The sequence below is a fragment of the Eublepharis macularius genome, chromosome 6, assembly GCF_028583425.1.
Source record: "Eublepharis macularius isolate TG4126 chromosome 6, MPM_Emac_v1.0, whole genome shotgun sequence".
NCBI lineage: Eukaryota > Metazoa > Chordata > Lepidosauria > Squamata > Eublepharidae > Eublepharis > Eublepharis macularius.
The window spans coordinates 11900049-11916453 of record NC_072795.1 but is presented as its reverse complement, the minus strand read 5'-3'; the positions used below and the strand labels follow the sequence as shown (position 1 = coordinate 11916453).

General features: G+C 47.7%; 1 protein-coding gene across 2 annotated transcripts in view; it reads left to right on the top strand.

Moving 5' to 3' along the window:
* CLCN2 (chloride voltage-gated channel 2) overlaps positions 1-16405 on the top strand; it is a 95315-nt gene that overhangs the window by 36982 nt on the left and 41928 nt on the right. For both annotated transcript variants that reach the window (XM_054983983.1, XM_054983982.1), the window contains exon 3: positions 16215-16346. In XM_054983983.1, coding sequence (XP_054839958.1) covers positions 16215-16346 — 132 coding nt within the window. The remainder of the gene's footprint in view (positions 1-16214; positions 16347-16405) is intronic.

Below are 16405 nucleotides of genomic sequence, written 5' to 3'. Positions count from 1 at the left end.
GCATTTAAGCTCTTTCTTGAAACATTTTCCATTTTTTTGTGAATCGGACCTGGGTTTTCCCAGACGGTTGCATGTGCACCCGTTGCATGTGCAACATGTGCTCCATGCGCAACGATTCTGGCAGCACCGCAGTTGCACATGCTGCCACATTTGCGGCCTTGTTCTTCCTGTGCAAACTTGAATTTTTCCTTGCACAGGCGAAAGGCCACCTGCCCCTCCTGTGCCCTTCCCGGCCTCTCCTTTCTCTCTCTTTCTCCTTCCTGTCTCCCTCGGCTATCTCTGTCTTCTGGAACGAGACAGCTCCCAGCAACCTCTAACAATAGGCAAAGTATTCATGACCTCAGCCGGACGAGTGCAGGGCCTCTGGCTGCATCCTTGGCAAATGTGGGGCAAACAAATGCGTTGGAGATAAAATTTCATGCCACTCTTTATTGAGTAGTCAGCACGCAAGGTCAGAGAGCTTTCACAATCTCTCCAGTTGCTGAAGCTTCCCCCGAAAAGCTTCCAGGGCCCTGATTTTGGGAAGAGGGGTGTGCTCTCTTTTTATATCGGCGTGAAAATTTTAAGGTTTTTATTTTATTTTAGTGCATTTTAATCTTTCCTGTTCTCCAAAGAGTTCTGGGAAGCCTATGTGGATCTCCCCTCCTCCACTGCAGCCTCGAAACAACCTTGGGAATTAGCTTAGGCGGAGAAAGAGGGACTGGCTGAAGGTCACCCAGCCGGCTGTCCCTCGCCCAAGGAGAGATGGAGGGTTAGTTAGACAGAAACCAGCAACGGGACTTTCTAATTCAGCCCCCCCTCCCTGTGATCCAGGCCATAGTGCACCATGAGCAGAGAGCAGGTGCACGGCAGATGTTCAGGCGCATCAGCGCACGAGCTGGCTGTGCAAATTGTGTCAGAGAGCAGGTGGATAAAGGGAGATTTGCAATGTGGACAAAACGAGTCCCGATCTCGGAGTCTCGAGTGATTCCGCACACGTTGGATAATGCACTTCCAATCCTCTTTATAGATCATTTGGAACGGATTTTTCTGTGTGCGGAACGAAAGATCCAACTCAAATGATTGATAAAGTGCATTGAAAGTGCATTATCCAACGGGTGCGGAATCAGCCACAGACTTTCTCCTTGCAAACCTCAAGTCTCCATTCCTTCATGGAATTAAGTCCGGTTTGTAGAGCGGAGCTGAATACACGTTGTCTTCCCACTCTTGTTTATCCTCACCTCTGTCTTCCTCTTACCCTTTGTTAATCTCTCTCTACATCACATTTTAGGTTCTGCACCCCTCAGAGTAGAGACCCATCTTGGGAGACCCAGGTTCAAATCCCCACTCTGCCATGGAAGTTCGCTGGGTAACCTTGGGCCGCTCACATTCTCTCTCTCTCAGCCTAACCTTCCTCACAGGGTTGTTGTGAGGATAAATGGTTGAGAGGAGGACAATAGCATGTGCTTCTGGGCAGGGTAGAAACGGAGTAAATAAGTAAATCTTGATGTGACTTTGCCAGGTGTGCTGCACATTGGTACATGTTGGGTAGGCAACGGAAGGTGGTGGAGCCAAATCTGGATCACAGAGTCTTTCCCTCTGGCCCCTAGCATAACCCCTGATCCCAAGAACTCTCCTGCAGGTTCACGCGTTCACACACCCACAGGCATCCGAGCTACTTCCTTCCAAGCAGCAAAGGGTTCCCAAAAACCCTTCTTGCAGTGAGAACAGCAAGAGAGACTTGGGCCAGAGCCCTTCCTTTGGAAGCACATTGGTTCCTCCCTCTTGCGCACAAACCAAGACGTGGGAAGTAGGGAAGGAGCACCAGAGGTGTGGCAACTGGGGTGTTGCTGGTCACACTGGATTAGAGGGGTTTTGGCCTCTGACTTGGCTCTGTGAGAGTGAAATATCAGGAGCTGATTTAGCCAGGCAGCTCCCTGCTTCTGTACCCTTGATATTAGACTACTGCAATGCACTCTGCACAGGGCTGCCCTTGAAGTCAATCCAGACGCTGCAGTCAGTACAAAATGCAGCAGCCTGTTTGTTGCGTGGCTCTAGTCATCTTGGTCATGTTCAATTGAAAGTCAAAGGTATGATTTGGAAGACCTGGGTTTGAATCCTCACCCAGCCTTAAAACTCACTGGGTGGCCTTGGACAAGTCTCTCTCTTTCATTCGTTGAGCCTGAGTCTACCCCGCAGGGTTGTTGTGAGGATAAAAAGAAAGGGAGAACCATATATGCTGTCCTGAGTTTCTTGGAAAGAAGAAGGGATAGAGATATGGCAGACATGAGATGAACTTTATTAGTTGCCAGCGTGATTGGGAATTCAAGGTGACTGGAAACCCTTCATGGCCTGAATAAAAAAGCCCTCTTGAATAATTCAGTTTTGCATCGCTTGAAAACCGCTTTGAGCTGTACAGAAAAGGCGGTCTGCCAATGTCTCAAATAAATTTGACTATCACTGGGGTGGATCCTATCTCTATCCTACCACCGCCCCATGCAAAGTTTATTCCTTTATTTATTAACGTATTTATACCCCACCTTTCCTTTTGGCTTCAGTTCGAAGTCTGTTGGGGAAAGAGCCACTTTAGTTGGAGGAAGAGGCACTTAAGGTGGAGGAAGACTACTTAGAGGATAGTTGGAGCCACCTCACTGTTGCTGGCCACTCAGTCCTTACTCTGTTGGGGGAAAATGCTCCCTGTTGAAACCAGCAGTGCCTGTACATGAACATCAGCATACTTACATTCACAGTGTGTGCATTCTGCAGAACAGGAATACTTAATATAATTTTTTTTGTCACTGTATTACAGGAAGCACACTCTGAGATGAAAGCCAGTAGACTGGCATAGATAGCGATGTAAATGGGCGGCTCTTCAAATGTGATCCAGTTACCCACTTTGAAAGCACTTCCATGTAGGAATCAATGTATGCCTTATGTTTCATCTTTGACTTGCAAAGAAGTGCTTGTGTAATTTTTTCCCCCTAAGTGAGTGTGAGTGAGGAGGTGAATGGTAAAGCAGGAGTCCGTTGAGGCAGCATTTTAAAAAATCCTATGTAAATAAATGGCTGTACTGTGGCCGTTTGTCCCACGGGTTATACATGCTGTTAACTAGCTTCACACACACACTGCTTCATTAATTCTAATCTGTTTGTACCCAGCCCTTTCTTCTGGGAGCAGATTCAGGGTTATCCGATGTTTAATAATAATAATAACTGTGCTTATATGCCACTCGTCTAGATAGATTAGTGCTCCACTCAGAGCGGTGAACGAAGTGTTATTATTATCCCCACAATACAGCTGAGGAGCGGGGCTGAGTGGAGTGGCTTACCCAAGGCCACCTACGGAGCTGATGACAGTAGTTGGATGCAAACCGGCAGAGCATCTATTTGCCGATTTGTATCACTTAACCACTGTGCTACAGTTGCTCTCAAAACTAATAATAACGGCACTTATATAACACTCTTCTAGACAGATTAGGGCCCTACTCAGAGTAACGAACAAGGTCAGTGTTATTATTATCTCCACAATAAAGCTGGGGAGCTGGGGCTGAGTGGAGTGGCTTACCCAAGGCCACCTACTGAGCTCATGGCAACAGTGGGATGCAAACTGGCAGAGTTCTATTTCACATCCCAACCACTTAACTATTATGTTACAGCAGCTCATAATAATAACAGCACTTATATACCACTCTTCTTGACACATTAGTGCCCCACTCAGAGCAGCAAATAAGGTCATTGTTGTTGTTATCCCCACAATACAGCTGGGGAGCTGGGGCTGAGTGGAGTGGCTGACCCAAGGCCACCTACTGAGCGCATGGCAACAGTGGGATGCAAACCGGCAGAGCATCGATTTGCCGATTTGTATCACTTAACCACTATGCTACAGCAGCTGTTGCTTAGTCCAAGACTGAATAAACTCCATGTTGAAGAGCTCTGGACTAATCAACTTTCAGGAGAAGCAAACTAATTTAGAATCTTCCCGTGTTAAGAAGGCTCTTATGGTCAGGTGAGAAATGATGGGATTTCCTTAATATTTTAATACTGGTTACATTTGCCCACTTGTGTTTCTATACAATGGAAAGGTCTAGTAGGATAGTTTCAGGTGGGGCTTTTTTTCTGGGAAAGGAGGTGGTGGAACTCAGTGGGTTGCCCTCGATGAAAATGGTCACATGGCTGGTGGCCCTACCCCCTGATCTCCAGACAGAGGGGAGTTGAGATTGCCCTCCAGGGCAATCTAAACTCCCCTCTGTCTGGAGATCAGGGGGCGGGGCCACCAGCCATGTGACCATTTTCAAGAGGTTCTGGAACTCCATTCCCCCGCGTTCCCCCTGAAAAAAAGTCCTGGTTTCAGGTGGAAAAAGAGATGGCGGAACTCAGTGATGGAACACAGGACTGCACAATGACGTCACTTTGGGTCAGCTGGAACAAGGGGAGAGTTTTTAAAAGTTTAAATCACCCTCGGTGAAAATGGTAGGTGGCCCTGCCCCCTGATCTCTAGGCAGAGGGGAGTTTAGATTGCCCTCCGCACCACTGAGCAGTGCAGAGGGCAATCTGTACTCCCCTCTGTCTGGAGATCAGGAGGCGGGGCCACCAACCATGTGTCCATTTTCAAGAGGTGCCGGAACTCCGTTTCACCACGTTCCAGCTGAAAAAAAGCCCTGGTAATAATAATAATATCATAATAACAGAGTGCATACATACCGCCCTTCTGGACAGATGAGTGCCCCACTCACAGTGGAGAACAAAGTCAGTGTTATCATCATCCCCACAATACAAGTGGGGAGCTGGACTGAGAGGAGGGGCTTACCCAAGGCCACCTGCTGAGCTCATGGCAGCAGTGGGAGTCAAACCAGCAGGGTACTGATTCGCAGCCCAACCACTTAACCATTATGCAACCCTGTGAGGCAAGTTGGGCCAAGGTCACTCTCCGAACTTCCTGGCTCTAGTCCGCCCTGTGCATTACCCCATGTCAACAATGCTTTGTCAGATTTCATCCAGAGCAGCCCTTTAGTCTCATATGTGGGAATCAGAGTTCAGACCTCTGCAATGTCCTTGAAACATAGAACTGGAAAGGTCCCCGAAGGGTCATCTAGTCAAGCCCCCTGCACAATGCAGGAAATTCACAGATATATCCCCCACTCCTGCTGTCACCTCTGCTCAATGCCCAGAGGGCAAAAAAAACTCCAGGATCCCCAGCCAATCTGGCCTGGAGGAAAATTCCTAACCCCGAAGTGGCGATCGGCATTACCCTGGGCATGTAAAAAAGGGCCACGAGAGCCCAGCGCCGTCTCTTCCTGCCCTCCTCCTCCCGATCTGCGTGCCATCATATTGAGTCGCAGACTCATCATTGCTGTCAGGTGGCCATCGATTTATTTTATTTCAAATTTGTATTCCGCCCTCCCTGCGAGCAGGCTCATGGCGATAACAACATATTAAAAATACAATTAAAAAATCATGTTCATTAAAAACAACACATTTAAAACAGGATGGTGGACAGCCTTCACAGGGAGGGTTAAGATTTATACGCCCCTTTTTTCCAGGCCGGCAGAGGCCCAGCCTCAGCCATATGCCTGGCGGGACAACTCTGTCTTGCAGGCCCAGCGGAAAGATAGTAGGTCCTGCTGGGCCCTGATTTCAGCAGACAGAGCGTTCCACCAGGTGGGAGCCAGGACCGAGAAGGCCCTGGCTCTAGTCGAGGCTAGGCGGGCCTCCTTGGGGCCAGGAGCCACCAACAGCTGTTTGTCTCCTGATTGGAGTGCCCTCCGGGGAATATATGGGGAGAGACAGTCCTGTAGACACGCTGGTCCCAGTCCACACAGGGCCTTATAGGTCAATACCAGAACCTTGAATCTGATCCGGTACTCCACTGGCAACCGATGCAGCTCACATAAGAACGGTGTTATATGCGCCTTATTTGGCACTCTCGTAATAACACACGCCGCTGCATTTTGTACCAGCTGTAATCTCCCGGTCAGGCTCAAGGGCCTTGGCTGAGTCCTTGCCTCTCAGCCTGGGATTTCTTTCTTTTAAACAAACAGTGTAAAGTACTCGACCTCTCTGTATTTTATTCCAAGTCCGACTATGATACTTGCAGAATACATCCGTGCATGTTCATGGGCAAAGTAGTTCCCTGGGGATTGGGCCCCAGGTGCGAAACAGCCTGCATAGAAGTCAACTGAGTGTACACCCCTAGGAGTGCAGAGGAGCTTGTGCGCAAGAGGGACCCAGATACACACACAGCTGTGCGCGGGGCTGGCAGTGCAGAAGGAACCAGTCAGCATAGGGGGACAATGCCTTAGCTGTGCCCGGCCTTTTGTTTATAAATGTTTAACTGTTTTAGCCCGCCCCAGGGATAAGCTATCTTGTTGGCCTGACTGGCGAAAAACCCCACCATGTCTTCCTGTAAAGATGCCGGTAGGCTAGCAAAGGAACAGGGGGAGAAGACGTGTGAGTCCAGTCCCAGAGGCGCTGCCAGCAACTCTGTGGCTCTGTGGCCCCTGCAGGTTGAACAAAATGTAGTGGTGTGTTGTCGTTCAACATGGATGCTAGGGTCCCCTACCCGCGGTCTAACTTTTTCCCTCCGACTTCAAAAGGTTGCATTTTTTGCACAGTTGAGCCAGCTCTGCGCAAAAGGAGGTCTGAAAAGTCGTTCTCTGCTTTTATATTATCTCTCTTGATTTTTTTAAAATGAAGAATGGGAGGAGGAGGACTGACGGAAAAGCATCTTCGGCTGCAAAAAATCTTAGGGCTCCATAATAATCCGAGATCTGCCTTATCCGGAGGGCCCCAATTCTCTGGCTGAAGAACTCCCCCCTGTTGTTCGCAGGATCTGGTTGTTCCCGAAGCCTTAAAATAGTTCCCCTAGCAACTGCGGAGACTTCGGCTCGCATTGTTCTCGAGGCAAATGCTCTTGTTAAATGTCGCCAGCTCCCCGGGGCAGCAGCGTGAGCCAGAACAACTGAAAGCTCCACTGTCCCTGCTTGGCCCCGGGCGTGGCGTCCGTCTTCCCACCTACTCGAGTTGCTGTCCTGTGTTGACGGATGCAGCCAAGAGTGTTGCTGTAACGTGACAACATGTTTTCCTAACTCGATGTGTGTCCGTTCCTCGCTGCTTCCCTTCGGGCCCAGCTGTCAGCCACCTGTGGCTAAGAAAGCAACGGGCGGCAGGATGGCACGCTGCATGCCCACCTTACAAAGCCTGCGCTGAGGGTGGGTCCCTCTGCTCACCCCAGGCGTTGCGGGTGGAGGAGTCTCGTGCAAGGGAGGGCGCCCTCGCTTTGTTCCCTCAGCTGTTCCCATTAAAACTAGCAAACTGGTCAGTCAGCAGAAATCTCCTTCTTGTGGGCTTGTTCGGCTTGGAACGGAGCGCCAGAAAGTCAGCTTGTCCCCTGGCCTCTTGCTTCCCCGTGCTGTCCCTATTTATATTGCTCATGTCCCATTTGCATGCACTTTCCGGGCATGTATCTTGTACCTCCTTTTCACCCCAGCGTGAGCTCATGTTCCCCACGGTCTTCCCTTTTTGGAGCGCATTCTTCCAAACAACGCACACCGCACCAAGCCGAACAGCTCCCCAATCCGAGCCCATGTGCTTTCTTCTGCAGGAGTGAATCTGAAGAGACTGCCGTTCCCTAACATAATCCCTGGGATTAAAAGCTCTGTGCCTACCCAATTATGAAAGTCCAAAAAAGAAAGATCGCCTTGTTTCTCCCTTTCCCCTCCCAAAGTCTCAACCCTGCCATTCCAAACAATGCCACTGCTTCGCTTATAAAACTATGGGTCTGTTCTGACATAACATGAAACCAAGGTTTATTTTAACTGTGGTTGATTTATGAAACTAGCTCACAAACCTTTGTAACTAATTCTTGCCGCAGCATCTATCTATCTATCTATCTATCTATCTATCTATCTATCTATCTATCTATCTATCTATCTATCTATCTATCTATCTATCTATCTATCTATCTATCTATCTATCTATCTATCTATCTATCTATCTATCTATCTATCTATCTATCTATCTATCTATCTATCTATAGTCCACCTTTCTCACTGAGACTCAAGGTGGATTAGACAGTGTGAGATTGGTACAGTCAATTTTAAAGAGATTTCCATAAACAGTGCCGTAAGGTAAATAAACACAATTTTACAAAAACATAGCATTAGCAAGAATCCAATACAGAGTTGAAGAAATGCTGAAACAGAACGTAAGGAATTCTGGGGCTGACATTAAAACCACAAGGAGCTCACAGGAGTGCGTATTTAAGACAACAGTTAGTACATAAGGCAACATAGTGGTGAAGTCTATGGTCCCTAACTTCTTAGTGACGCATCTGAGAGCCCCTCCCTACAATACAAAAGCCTTTTTGAATAGTTCGGCTTTGCATCGTTTGTGGAAAGCTAGGAGACTGGGGCTCTCCTGACCTCCTCTGGCAAGCCGTTTCACAGGGTAGGGGCCACCACAGAGAAAGCTGTGTACGGGCTACTGTTGATTTTGCCCATGTGCAGGGTGGCACCTGCAGGAGACCCTGTTCAGATTATCGAAGCTGCCGTGGAGGGAGGCGGTCCTGTAGGTATGCCGGGCCAAGGCCGTGAAGAGCTTTCTATGTAATAACCAGTACCTTGAGCTGAGCTTGGTAGCTGATACATAGCCAATGGAGTGACTAGAGAATGGGAGTGATGTTCGTGCTCCTGATCGCTCCTGAAAGCAGTCATGCCACAGCATTTTGCACCAGTTGGAGCCTCCTGGTTAATTTGGATGGGAGACCTATGTATAGTGCATTACAATAGTTACATCTTGATGTTACCATAGCATGGATCCAGGGGGCCAGGTCAGCCATGCCGAGGTAAGAAGCCATCTCCCGGGCTACAGTGAGGTTTTAAAAGGTGTTTTTCAGCTAGGATATCCATGTTCTTACATCGTGGATGCAGGAAGGGCATTCTGCATTCTGGGGGCCACACCAGAGAAGGCCCTGACTCTTGCGGTCTCCCATATCACTTCGGAAGGTGTTCAAGGCCCTTCGAGGAAGATCAAGGCTGCTGGGCCTGTTGATTATGGGTGCAAGCAGCATAGATATGCTTCTGGCTTCCCTCTTCCTAAGAAGCCATTGCCTTTTCCTCCCTGACCTGGTTGATTTGAGAGCAGTGAAATCCGAATTCCGAGCAATGAACTGAAGAACGATCTTCTCCTTTTATCAGTAGATAAGGGGGATCCTGACCATAAATATCGCAGCTTTAATAATTTCTGCAGGGCTTTTGAAGGTACAGAAAGCTTTATGGCTCCTTATCTTTCTTATCTTCCAAGCAACCTTGCTGTGGTAGGTTTGGCAGAGGGAAATGTGCAGGCACGCACACTCGTACACGCGCACGCAGGAATTCCTCAAGGCCGCCCAATGAGCACGTTGCAGCAGTGCAGAGGTTTGTAGCTGCCCTCGACTAAATGCAGCCCTTGAGCCTCTGCAGACCTACGTAAGTGCTGTCAAGTCACAGCTGTCTCAAGGCAAATGAGAAGCAGAGCTGGTTTGCTATTGCTTTCCTCTGTAGAGCCTTCCTTGCAAGTCCCACATTCAAGTACTGACTAGGGTTGCGAGCTCCAAGTTGGGAAATTCCTGGAGACCTGGGGGGTGAAACATGGAGAAAGTGGGGTTAGGGGAGGAAAAGACCTTGGCATGGCTTAATTCCATAAGTCTACCCCCCAAAGTAGTCATTTTCTCCAGGTGAACTGATCTCTGTGGCCTGGAGACCAGTTGTAGTTCTGGGAGATCTCCAGCCACTACCTGGAGGCTGGCAACCCTAGTCCTGACCCTGCTTTGCTTCCAAGATTTGATCAGATCGGGCTATCCCATGCCACCTTCCCTCCGAGCCACTACATGGGACTAGCTAAAAGCTGTACCAGCTTCACAGCCCAATGCAGGTTCAGGATTGCGTGCTGTGTTATTCCAGCGTCAGCTTTCATGATGGCAAAATGATGGCATAGCAATGCAAACGGGGGCTCTAGGGATGCCACCAATTCAGTGGTGAAAACGTTTGATAGATGAACTCCATGTGTTCAACTGTGTCGATGAGGTGTGAGCCTCTGGTTTGTTCCAAACGACTCCAATGCCTGCTGAACAGGTTTGCATTGAATTTTTGCAACACTGCACATGCGTTAAACTGCTGCTGATCCAAGCAGATTGATCGGCAGTCGCTAAAGTTGCTAATGATTACTTCGATGAAGAGCGAACTGTAGGATTTTTTTTAAACACAGCATTTGTTTATGATTTATTTATATGATTTGTGACAGATGTAACTGACTGTTTAAACAGTTGTCTGCTGTGCAGTACAGCAACACAGCAAGAGTGGGGAGTAAAACTCAGTCGAGCTGTATGTGAGAAGGTGCATGTGTAACAAGCTGATCGCTCGTGCTGTGAGGAAGGAATTGTTGAAGCAACCTGCCCAACAGGCCAAAATGGATTGACGAGCAGGTGAATTGTGTGATGAAAAGTCTGCTCCCTTTGTGCATCTGGCAAGCAGGACATCAGCTGAACTGGCGGGCGCTGGTGTTCTTGCTCAGACTAAGAAACAACCAGGTGCAAGGTGGAAGAGTTTATTTATTTATTATCCCTGTGCGTTTCACCTTGAGCTTCTTCAGGGATCTATTATAAAATGACATGAGAACAAAGTATGTCAACTAAAACAATAATTAATAAAATTGAAAACATTAAAATATAGCACAAAAAAGCCCATCCGAGCACGTTATAAATGCACCTAAAAAAAAATCTGCTTTAACAATATCCAAGGCTCTAACAATTAGTTATTTCCAAAATAAAGAGAGCCCGAAATATTTATGTGCGTGATTCAAAATAGAGCACAGGGAGACAACATGGTAATGTACCTTCTATGCAATGTCTCAAACTTAAGCAAAAATAACTTTAAGATACACGAATACCCCTCAGAGCATATCCCAAATTCTTCTTTAGTAACATCCCAAACTGGATCAGTTTATTATATTCAAAGTGGAACGAATACAAAAATATTTACATGTATGATTCAAGATAGTATTCTAGAAGCCAACATGATAACATACCTCCTATGGAGTATTTCACCCTGACCTGGATAGCCCAGGTGAGCCTGGTCTCATCCTATCTCAGAAGCTAAGCAGGGTCGGCTCTTGGTTAGTAATTGGATGGGAGACCTCCAACGAAGACCAGGTTGGAGAGGCAGGCAATGGCAAACCACCTCTGTTAGTCTCTTGCCATGGAATCCCCACCAGGGGTCGCCATAAGTCACCTCTGACTTGAGGGGCTCTCTCCACCACCACCAGGCAGTACTTCACATTTCAACTTGAGCAATGGAATGAAAAAGGTGAAGCTGCCTGTATCTTTATAACCAGCTATGATGCACTGGGAAGCAACAAAATTAAAATCCGACTCCAAGAAAACTCAAGTTGTGTGTTGAATGCCGGACATATCTAGAAATGGCTATGATTTCATCTTTTGGGCAAACTGGATGTGAGAGGGGACGCATGTGCTTCATACACATGTTCATCAAGAATCAATCAAAGGACAGGGACCTATCGGCTTTACTGAAAACAGAACACTAATATGAGGGGCACTAAACCCCTCCTCTCCCTCTTTTTACTTTACTTTGTTCTGGCCTGATTCAATACTGGAAGTGATTTCCCCCTGATCGTGCCAACTTGGCCCTCTCTTTACATCCAGTGCCATGCAGGGCTTTTTTTCTGGGAAAAGAGGTGGTGGAACTCAGTGGGTTGCCAGCACAGGGCCAAACCTTGGTGGGAGGTGATGCCCAGGTAGCACATGTGCGCGCACAAAGTACATGCATGCTCCCAGGGCCAATGACATCACTTTGGATCAGCTGGAACAAGGGGGGAGTTTTTAAAAGTTTAAATCGCCCTTGGCGAAAATGGTCACATGGCTGGTGGCCCCGCCCCCTGATTTCCAGACAGAGGGGAGTTTAGATTGCCCTCCATGTCACTTGTCTGAAGATCAGGGGTGGGGCCACCAACCATGTGACCATTTTCAAGAGGTTCCAGAACTCTGTTCCACCGTGTTCCAGCTGAAAAAAAGCCCTGGTGCCATGTATGCCCCACAGTTCAGTAGGGAAAGCAAAGAGTGTATTGGTTACAAAATCTACTTTCCTGAGACTCTCAGCAAGTTTCTAGACTTTCTGGCTATGAAAAGATACTTGGGAAGCTGAATTCCGCAATCAGTATACCAGCCTACCTAATATAGTGCTGCACAATATATCAGTGTACATAAGGACTAGACGCTTGTCGTAAGTTTCAGATATGCATGCAGTGCTCGATGAAATCTCAGAAGCCAGAGGAATGGGTCTGAATAGCATTTCCAAAAGTTGAGGGCAGGGCTTTGATACTTCGTACAGCTTCTTCTCCCTCCCTGCAGAGGCAAAATAAATTATGCAAAATAGTAAAAAGAAAAATCACACTGTAAGTTATGCAAAAGAACAAAATTGGCTTAATTGGCACAAATTATTGCAGCTGCTGGATCCAGCTAGCCTTGACACAAAAGTTTGGGCTGCCGTGACTTGGAATTTTAATCGACTTTATCACGCAGCCGTTTTATGTTAGAGCAGAGGCCATGACATCGGGGACAGCGCAGGGCTTGCCTGCAGAGAGTTCAGTCCTTGGCATTTCTTGGGATTATATCTTGGGTAGAGAAAAATCTTTTCCTGAAACCTTAGAAACAGCGACCAGTTGGAGTAGACCCTATTGACTGCTGCATGTGTTTGTAACAGATAATAGTGCTTATTGCCCCCAATTCAGCTAATGAACACTCAGCGGTTCTTAGCATCAAGGAATGGTTTGCGCATGCATCTTCCTATTGTCTGTGTATAGTTTCTCCTGAACAGAACAGGGGATGGGAGACCCCACATGTGTCCTGGAACCCCTTGATCCAGGATAATTTCTCACCCACGTTACTGATGCAGCCATTTCTCAATGATGCAAGCCTTCTTTTCATGAGTCAAGTTGGCAGGCTGTAAATCCCCCCAATAAATTAATTCAGTTCCAAGTTTGATAATTGGGACGCGGTTTTGTCGCTCGCCTGGATGCAGTTCAGAAAGGGAACGCAGCAATTGATCGAATTTGTAACAAATTATTCAGAGACAAGGGGTTCAGTGCTTCGGAAAATCTTGTGAATAGTATTTGCGTTGTCTCAAAAGACGCGTTCCGCGCCCCTTCCATGTCCCGCTTCAACATTCCTCTTCTTTATTAAAGATGTTATCTTTAACACGGCATAAAAAGGAAGACTGTAGCATGCAGCTGCATTCAGGGCATACATTAAATCTCAGCTTGGGGGAGAGCTGTTGAATCTTGATGGATTGTGAACGGTCCTGGAGAAACGGCCTTGTGCTTGTGCCCAAAGTAATATATCGGATTTACACGGCATAATGAACAAAGCCTCCTCATACAGTCAAGGTTGCATAAGGATGGAGGTGCCTGTGTGCATATTGATGTAAGCTTATGCAACAGCTTTTTTGTGCATGAAATTCAAAGTTCTGCTGCACAGATCTGGTTTTTCTGTTGTTGGGGTGCATCGTTCAGGCTGATCCAAAGCTTTGTTTTGAGGCTGAAAAACGGATCAGAATGCAGACACACACGCACTGCTGAGGCAAGCACTCCTCCTTCATGAGTTTTGGACTGATAACAGTGCTTCAAGCAGGGCAGTTTTTGTTTCATGGAAATTCCTAAACGCATAAATTTGAAATCTGTGTGTATGTGACAGACAGACAGACAGACAGACAGACAGACAGACAGATGGGAGAGGGGGAAAATAAGAAACAGGAGCTGCAGCAATGTGCCAACCTGAGGATTACAAATGTACACCATGTTCCATGCATGAAATGCAATCATGTTTGCAAAGTATCAGTGTTTTACTATGTTAGCGCATCTTACGTGCCATGACTTGGATAGCCCAGGTGAGCCTGACGTTGTCAGATCTCAGAAGCTAAGCAGGGTCAGCCTTGGTTAGTAATTGGATGGGAGACCTCCAAGGAAGACCAGGGTTGCAGAGGCAGGCAAGAGCAAACCACCTCTGTTAGTCTCTTACCATGAAAGCCCCAGCAGGGGTCACCATAAGTCAGGGGCACTCTCCACCACCACATATTATGCACGTGCCAAAGCTTGGTAGCCAGATGTCGCTCCCTGCTGCACATTTGCACCTGGAAATAGGTTTTTACAGCTGCTTTGCATTTGACCATGTACCTGCATGTGTATGTTGAACCTTTGCATGTGACCTAAATATTGGGATCTCCGCATCAGTCTTTAACTCTGGGGCACTGGGTGTATAGAGCTAATGAGCTAATGGGGGAAGTCTCAGAGTTCTTGCCATCTTCCTTAGAGCCAAGGTGATTCAGTGGGCCAGGGACCAGGGTTGGGGAGACCTCAGTTCAAATCTAACCAGTGGACTTGTGGCTCTGCCTCAAAGGGCCGTTTCAAGGATGCCTCCATCCTGTTAATCTGAACGGGGTTGGAGCCTTTTCTTTTCTTACCGGCAATGCTCAAGAGATCCAAAACGGAGCAGGGTGGAGGGAAGGCGAATGGTTTTCAAACTGTGTTCCTAGCTCAGTGAGAAGAGCAATAACATGAGGTTCGCTTCTTTCATTTCCGGGGTGCCTCTGCGATCGTAGATGCTCACAGGCGCTCCGGGCAGCACACTCAGGGGCTCAGTTTGTGCGGGGCAACAGTGAGGTGAAACAGACCCAAGAACCCCCCCCCCCCAAAAACCCTGCAGCTTCCTGGGCCAAAGGTCCCACTGCAGGAACCTTCTAGAACACTTCAACACACTGTTCAAAGGGAAGAGGGTTCCTGCATGTGGGAAGCTTGAAAATCCTGCCCTGGAGGAGGGAAGTGTTGTCCTTTTTGTGGCTGTTGTGGAAGGAGAACTCATATCATGCTTCTCCAGTCTTGGGCACTTCTGGTTCCTGCCACTGTGAAGTGCTATGTGGAAGGGACACGACTCAGAGCCAAGCTACAAGTGACACTTTACACAGGTTGGACACTTGTCAGCTTCCCTCAGGTTTTGATGGGAAATGTAGGCATCCTGGTCTTGCAGCTGTAATGGAGAGCCCAGCTGTAAAACCAGGACGCCTACATTTCCCATCAAAACTTGAGGGAAGTTGACAAGCGTCCAACCTGTGTAAGGTGTCACTTGTAGCTTGGTTATCAGTAGCAATGCATTATGCAGAAGTTCCCCCCGGTTTAAACTCTGGTATCTCCAGTTGAAAGGACCAGGCAGTAGGCTATTTATTTATTTTTATTTTATTTATTTATGTCATTTATAGTCTGTCTTTCTCACCGAGACTCAAGGCGGATTACACAGAGGGAGATTGGTGCAGTCAGTATCAAGGACATTTCAATAAACGATGCCATAGGGTAAAAAAATTGCAAGTTTACAAAGACATAACGTTGGCAAAAATACAAGACAGAGTTGAAGAAATGCTGAAGCAGAGCCTAATGAATTCTAGTACTGACATTAGACAATATAGAACTACCCAGTAGGGTCTTCGCACAGGTAGCACATACTTAAAGCAACAGATAGGACAAAAGGGAACATAGGGGTAAAGTCTATGGTCCCTAACACATTAGTGAAGCATTTGAGACCCCCTCCCTACAATACAGCCCTCCTATCTGAGTAAAAAGCCTTTTTGAATAATTCAGTTTTGCATCTTTGCTGAATGCTAGGAGCGTGGGGGCTCTCCTGACCTCTTCAGGCAGGCCGTTCCACAGGGTAGGGGCCACCACAGAGAAAGCCCATGTACAGGCTGTTGGGTTTGCCCATGTGCAGGGTGGTGCCTGCAGGAGATCCTGTTCAGATGGGCAAAGCTGCCATGCAGGGACATAGGGAGGGAGGCGGTCCTGTAGTTATGCCAGGCCAAGGCCGTGAAGAGCTTTGTATGTGACAACAAATACCTTGAACTGAGCAGGGTAACGGATAGGTACTCAGTGGAGTGACTGCAAGATGGGAGTGATATTCGTGATGTGAAAGACTTCTGCCTGAGACCCTGGAACGCTGTTGCTACTCTGAGTAGACAATTCTGATCTAGGTAGACCAAGCGTCTGATTCATAGAAGGCAGCTTCGTCTGTGTTCATGCAGAACTGTTTCTGAAATGTTGCCGCGTGACAGGGCACCTCTCCGCAACTCCCACTTGCCTTGCTGTGCCCACAGATATTTGTGTGTTCCTGATGTCCGTCCCTAATGTGTCCCCTTCTCCCCGCAGTCTGCACTGTGAGGTGCCAGAAGTTCCTCATCTCCAAGGTGGGCGAAGACTGGATCTTCCTCATCCTCTTGGGCTTGGTGATGGCCTTGGTGAGTTGGGGCATGGACTTCACAATAGCGACCTGCCTGCAAGGTAAGGACGGTACAAGGTTCGCGGGCTCCTCTGCTGAGTTGGGCGGTTTGGCTGACTTC